Source organism: Labeo rohita, chromosome 5, assembly GCF_022985175.1.
Source record: "Labeo rohita strain BAU-BD-2019 chromosome 5, IGBB_LRoh.1.0, whole genome shotgun sequence".
Lineage (NCBI taxonomy): Eukaryota > Metazoa > Chordata > Actinopteri > Cypriniformes > Cyprinidae > Labeo > Labeo rohita.
In genome coordinates, this window is record NC_066873.1 from 28,281,644 (window position 1) to 28,288,623 (window position 6,980).

General features: G+C 42.6%; 1 protein-coding gene across 1 annotated transcript; it reads left to right on the forward strand.

Moving 5' to 3' along the window:
• The first annotated feature begins 875 nt into the window (after positions 1 to 875).
• atf5a (activating transcription factor 5a) lies at positions 876 to 6,978 on the forward strand. The gene is made up of 4 exons (XM_051110991.1): positions 876 to 1,422; positions 2,947 to 3,192; positions 3,506 to 4,712; positions 4,893 to 6,978. Exons 2-4 carry the CDS (start codon positions 3,051 to 3,053, stop codon positions 5,077 to 5,079), a joined length of 1,536 nt encoding a protein of 511 aa, XP_050966948.1. The 5' UTR covers positions 876 to 1,422; positions 2,947 to 3,050; the 3' UTR covers positions 5,080 to 6,978.
• The last annotated feature ends 2 nt before the right edge of the window (positions 6,979 to 6,980 follow it).

A 6,980-nucleotide genomic window follows, 5' to 3' on the forward strand; every position in this document is an offset into this window, starting at 1 on the left:
TTGAATAGCTCAGCATAATGTAGCGCCGGTCCTTCTGAAGTTCAGATAGAAGGATCAAAATATGGCAAACAATAGATAAAAGACTATCTTTGCTCTCTCCCGCTAGATAGTGTTTGTGTTTTGCTCGTTTGCAGAATTTAGCATCCTCTTCTCCCACGGGCAGTTGTAGAAAAGCTGATGCTGAAATGGAAATAATGACGTTAAAGACGCCACCTGTTACATGCACTACTATAGTAGTCTATATACGTAAACAGAGTTCGTTTAAACTATTATAGACGCTTTTAGATCTCTTCTGAGCAACTGCAGTGTCGGTTAATTAAGGGAACATGTAAACATGTAAATAAGCTATCAGCTTTATTACATGAAACAATAATAAATCTAAGCGTAATTATCAAACGTATTATATTACAGAATGTAGACTACACAATTTAATCACCCTACGGTCTAAATGGGACTTAGTAGCCTACAACTCAGCTGAACCGAAAAGTACAGCGTTTTAAGAGGGAAGCTCCAAAACGCGTATCAGCAAATGCCACAACTAGTGTTACAATGTTTTGTCAGTAAAGTTCCGTAAACTGCCCTTCCGCGACATGAAAGTTTAACCACTTTCAGAATTTGCTCTCGGGATGTTTACGTGAAACATGTGCACGGAGAGTGGAAAGCCGAAGACCACTGGGAAGCAACGTCTCTCCGGCGGCAGCCAATGAGAGAACACAACAGTTCCTCTCCAGCCAATGGCTGCACGACAGGTTCGGTTCGGCCAGCGAATTGGCTGGCAGCTTGAAGCGCTGATGCAACTAACCTGCAACAACAGCCACGTATCTCCTGGGTAGCAGAAAGTGTTCTTCCTCGCTAGAAGAAATCAAGTAGTCCCTGTGAAACAATACATATTTGAACGGGAGTGTATGCTGTGTGTGTTACGATATGAATATTTTATGCATAACCAGATACTGCAACTGTATGATAATCATCCAAACTCTGGCGAACAGCCGGTTTCATTGCATATTCTTCTCTCAGAGCCTCAAAACCAATGTGTTTTTAAGCTAAGGGACGTGCCGGCGGGATTTTGCGTTTTCTCGGAAGTCGTTGAGAAAGTCCTTAATTCTTGTGGGCGTATTCGCCGGCCCGAAGTGTGAAATTTATCTCGACCAATACATCCATAGGGCGGAGGAATCTATAGCACTGGGGGCTGACCGCGTGACGCAGCTGGTTGCTAGGTGTGGGTGACCTGATGCATTGACTCAATTAGCCGATTCTCAGTCATCAACTCCATCACAACAAAGCAAGACCAACAGCACTTCAGTCCTAGACACTCCGAAGGAGACATGGCTTTTTAATTTAGTAGAGTCTTCGATCCTAAAGAAACGCCGTGCTTTGCTCTTGCAACGCACCCCAAGCCCAAAACATTTAAGCAAGAATGGAGTAAGTACAACTTATGACTTTCTGCTCTTTTGTTCAGGCTGTTGTTGTTTTGTCTTTGGGCTTTGTACTTTTTAGGTGTATTGCTTTTGTTTAACTGTTGTTAAGAGTGTTGTCACTTGTAACAGTGCTTCAGGCGATGTTTTATACACACTGCTGTCTTATTGGAAAAAGTTTTAGAAACTCCTTTCAGCTCTTTTAATCGCTGCTGCACAGTCTTGCAACTTTACAAGTGATTCCAGAATAATCAATATGACCTATTTAATGAGCATTTGCACATGTTAAATTATTTTTGACACACATTCTATTTTTTTACGCACTTTCAAGTGAGACTTGCTTGTTTAACAGCTTTTATAAAGTGATTATCTGTATTAAACAGATGCATTGCCTGTTTGTTTAAACAATAGTGCTGATGCAACACAGGTTCTTCTGTCATTATTTCATGGAGAAGGGTTTTCTTTTGTCTATTTTTACATTCACATTAATGCATAGTTGCATGCTGCATGCAGCGCATGTTGTTTGTGTTCTTAAAAGATGCCACTTTGCGAAAAAGCATGTGTCCTTTTTAAAGCTTCCACGAAAAATTGCTGTCTTTGGTTTGGCATTACGTCATAGATTGTAACCCACGTGCTGGCCAAGTTCAGACAACCAGTTCAGAGACGTCTGCACCCTACGCACCTGCCATGCTGCTAAAAATGACTTAGGATGCCTGATTGCAAAAGAAAAAGCTAGAAAGAAAGCTTTGTTTTTGCTCTTTATCCTTTTTCAGAGTCGTCTCTGATGACTCTGTCAGCATAAAATGTTCTTCGGTGTCTGACCTTAGATTGTAAACAAACTGGACATGACTGTAGATGCAAAGGTTATTAGAGCATTTGGAGGCACCTTAGGTTGCATCATACAAACAAAAGATAAAGATAGTCCAGGTAACTGGTAGAAGTCATCACTACATTTTTGAAAATGAAAAAGAAATTTTTTCAAAGTTCTTGTGATTTATTATTGACTTGCTCCAAAATATGATCCTGAGAAGCTTTACATTTGTGTGTGTCTTGTGTATTTAGGCTGCTAATAAATTTCCCACAAGTAGAGCATTCGCCTGGTTCTCTAGGATCTCAGTAGAACTCCCCTAAGTGGGCACGAGGGACTTTGATGGATGGAAGAATGGTAGTTTTCTAAATTGGTCCCTCGCTAATCACCAGTGTGTCTCAGCTGATGCTGTAGTGAAATGGGGGGGGTTATACTTAATTTACTCAGTTTGCACTGTATTGTGAACAATATGGATTTCTGGTCAGTTGGAGATATATTTAGATATTTTAGGAGAGCCAGGATAAGTTTAGAATGGAAAGTCCCACCAACTAGGACATAATGATTTTTTTTCCCTCCTTTTGCTCCATCCTACTTTAGCAACTGAAGAATCACGGTTGGTGTGATAGTGTCGTCTCGATACCAGATACACCGAAATCTCCATAGGCAATGCGTTTCAACGCGTCGTCCCTCATCATATTTTCCCTTTTTTTTTTTTTTTTTTAGGTTTCATAATGCACACCAAGCCCTGTTTTCTGTGGCTCAACTCTCAAACTTCTCTATCGTGCACTGTAAGCTCGGACGTTTGAATCGTAGGACCAACGGACAGGATGATGACAATGTCAGCACCCATTTGGAAGACTCTACTCGTCTGCCCGGCAGACCCCCTCACTCTCTCTCACCCACAGGCTAACCACAGCCAATCGGAGGGGCGCAGAGGGGAGGGGCCAGAGGAGAACCAGCACTTAATTGGTGAGTTGCAGTGAATACAGTTTTTTATTTTTCCCAGTTTCAGGTGGGCACCGCACTGCAGCACATTTCGTTCTCCTTGAACAGTGAGTAAAACTACCAACGTGGATCTATTTTCTATTATTTGTAGATAACATGCTCGCTTAATGCTACCTTGCGCATTTTGGATTTAGTAAGCACGCTGAGATGCGATTTGTATTTTTTTAATTGGTTTGTTAAAATGCTGCTGGAATAGTTGTTTATTTGGTTGAAATGATTGTGCTACATTGGGTCTCTAGGCCAGTGATTAACATGTTGACCTCTGTTTTCCCCATAGGTGATGGTCTTAGTGACTGGATGACGGAAGAAGTAGATTTCTCCTCTTACCTCCCAACCCCTCACTCCTCTCCCTCCCCCAATGCATCCCTTCCCCCCTCGCCCCTCCAGCATGACATCCAGGTGCCCTCAGATTTGGAGGTCATGACCTCTCTGCTGCAAGAGGAGCTTGCTCAGCTGGAGGATTACTTCCTGTCTGACCCACTCCCAGAAAAAGCCTCCAAACTGGGCAAATGCGACAAGGGTCCAACGGCAGTTGGTCCACCGTCGTATTACCAGTTGCCCTACGCATCATATTCTACTTCCAACCAATCCGAATCCAGCCCTCTACTTGTTACCTTGGCAACTGGGGAACTTGACTTGCTGAGCTTTTGTGGGGGTCCCATTGGCCGTACCAAGATTCCCAGACATGCCCCTTACAGTTGCAGCCGCCCCAACAGCAACGTCTGCAGCCGCAAGAGAGTTTCCGATGGGGTGAGGGTGGGTGACGGCTACGAGAGTAGCATCTGGAGTTCCAAAGGAAATTCCTCAGGTAACTCAGCTGTTGCACCCAGTGGGAGCTACAGCTGTGCCGAAGATGAACGAGTGGTAGGCAAAGGCTACTGCCTAGGCAGCGCGGTGGAGATCAGGAGGTGCGCCATTTTACCCAAAGAGGAGAAGAACTGCCGCTACACGGAAGAGGCCGTCGGCGCAAGCAAGGCCGGCGGTGCCGCCGGGTACAACTTTAGCGGACCCGTTCAAATTCCCCACAAGAAAGAAGAAATGATGATGTACGGTGTCCGAGAAGTCAATTTAGGAGGAAGCGCGGAGATGGAGATGATGAGCGAAGCCAAGAATGGTGCTAGCGATGTAAAGGCCAGCAACCCCTGGAAGAGCGAACCCAACGAAAGCTGTTTCCTCCAAAGTACGTCCCAAGAAGAGGCCTACCACAGCTTCCTCGGGGCCATCAATGACCCAGTAAAGGCGGAGAGCGCTGACATCCACCGGCAACATAACTTCCACTGTGGCTTTCTCGAAGGCCAAAGCCCCGACTGCCTGAGCGGTGACCGCCACGGACCTGAAATGGGGTCCCCGTGTGCCAGAGGAGTCTGTGTGCTGAAAGAAGACCCCTGCATTGTGAAATCAGACCTAGAGGTGCCACTGATCGAAGGGCAGCATGGTGAACGCAAACAGAAGAAGAGAGACCAGAACAAAACTGCAGCTCACAGGTAGAGTATTTTCACAATCACAGTGGTGCCAATTGTATTCTAGATGAGTGGGCACAGAAAATTTGGTTACACTTTTACAAAATTGCATTATGCTTCAGACTACAATGCCTGCTGGCATTACGGATTTAGAAGACCACACCTTCTGGAAGTAAAACCGACTGGTTTTTTTTTTTGGTACAGGTATCGCCAAAGGAAGCGAGCGGAGTTGGACTCGTTGGAGGAGCAGCTTCACGGTCTGGAGGGTAGAAACCGTGAGCTACGGGACAAGGCGGAATCGGTGGAGCGAGAGATCCAGTACGTGAAAGACCTCCTGATTGAGGTGTACAAGGCCCGCAGCCAACGCCTCAAACAGGAAACCAGCGCCTGACCAAAAGCTCGACCACCTGACAATGGTCCTGCAAGTAGAATTGTTAGCAGTCTGAAAGGCAATGGAGATTTGAGTTGGAATGTTTTCTGACTGAATGTGTTCTTTTTTTTAGGATGTGGTGGAGGTTGTACTATTGCACGTTACTCAATCATTTCATTTTCGTTACAAACTGACAAAGTCCATCAACAGCTGCAGCACAGACATCCACTTTCTCAGAAATAACTCCAAATCAGTCAATATGCACTGTGATTATGTCTTCGACTGTAACGACAGCCGTTTCTTATCGTTTTCTCTTACGTTTCTCAAGAGTGGCTAGACGGCTCATCTTCTGGTTGCCATTAATGAGCTTTAACAACAGAGCGTTTACCGTTCAGGATTGACAGAAATCAACAGCGAATAACGCGAGGTCGAATCAAACGCATCTTCATTTATTTAGAAAAGGCTGTAAGGTAATATCACAAGTTCCGCATATGACCTGCACTGATTTTAATTTATACAGAGGCTGTGTTTTTTTTTTTCTTTTAAATTTATTTATTAGCAGTTTCAACATTTATGGTACTACTACTGATGATGAACAATCAGTACAACATTGGTAGTTCCTTTTTTTCCTTCCATATATTAATTAAGGAATGAGCACTGATATTAAAAGCAATCTGTTTCTTATATATTGAGTTTCAGGGGAAGCACTTCTCAAAATAAATTTCCCTCAGGAATAATGAACCTGATGATGTGTTTTTGAATCCCCAATTTTAGATTAGTCCTGCAGCTCAGGTATACGATTTATGTCCAAAGTCATGGAGGTATGTCAGTTTGTAACTCAATGCTGAAGATATGGCACTGCCTAATAATGTTATGTGTGTTGATTCCCTGTATTTTTGTTCTTGCATGCAGATTTCATGGCTCTTTATAAAGAATGTCTGTTTTTCTTTCGTCTGAATGACATGTTATTGCAAAAGTCTTTCTTGCTTCAGAAGTCCTATTTTATATTCTCTTGGCTACACGTTTCATTAGAGGTGAATGAGTGGCATTCGATTCACAAACTACTGTTTGGCCTAATGTCTCTGCTGTTATTGCGACTACAATCAGGGTTTGTGATTTTATAAAGCTTGTTTGCTCTAATGTACAAGTGTGTGTTGGGGGCCAGAAAGTAAAATCTTTGTAGTGAAATGGCTTTTTTAATAATCACTGAAATGATTGTGGTGGCTTTAGAATTGCAGACTTCCCAGCTTCTTAGCAATATTTCATCAACAATGTAAATGACACAAGTTTTGATTTTTTTGCATTTGCGATCATGCACAATCCTTGACAAATGTTATGATTTTCCTGTTTACAATTTAGTCAATTTCAGGAGTTTATTCTGGTTACCTGTGTAGTGACTGATTTTCTACTTGCTCGAATAGGAGACATGCATTCATCACAATTACAACAATAACAAAGAAATCAACTTTAAATCAGGCTTTAATTAGTTCCTCTTTACTCTTCCTATTTATTCCTTTTATGGCATTTTTTACCGAAGTGTCGTGTGTACCTTACTACGTAGCAATATTACAAATATCATTTAATTCCTCTAAATAAGCAGCCTAGATACTGAGAGAGCTTAGCATATCGATTTAAAATATGCTTTCCTTGGCGGTATACAATCATGTTTATGAAATATAGCTAATTATGCGCTGTGTTGTACGGTCATTTTGTGAAGTTGAGGATTTATTTTCCTTTTTTTTTACCAACCCAAAACGAAGGCACACGATTTCCAAGAGTTTACACCAGCTATAATACTAAGACTAGTCATTTTGTACGAGGCATTTCGATGTATCGTCTCCGATTACTTTCTTTGTGTTTCCTGTTATTCCATTGAATTCAAATAAAGTGATTTGTGTCAGCAGCAGTGCATTTTGGCGATG

What these genes read in the sequence shown, in the direction of transcription:
- atf5a (XM_051110991.1), top strand. Translation starts at nt 3,051, where the DNA reads ATGATGACAATGTCAGCACCCATTTGGAAGACTCTACTCGTCTGCCCG. An exon ending in GGAGAACCAGCACTTAATTG is followed by an intron (nt 3,193 to 3,505) that starts GTGAGTTGCAGT and finishes TTTTCCCCATAG; the next exon opens with GTGATGGTCTTAGTGACTGG. An exon ending in AACAAAACTGCAGCTCACAG is followed by an intron (nt 4,713 to 4,892) that starts GTAGAGTATTTT and finishes TTTTTGGTACAG; the next exon opens with GTATCGCCAAAGGAAGCGAG.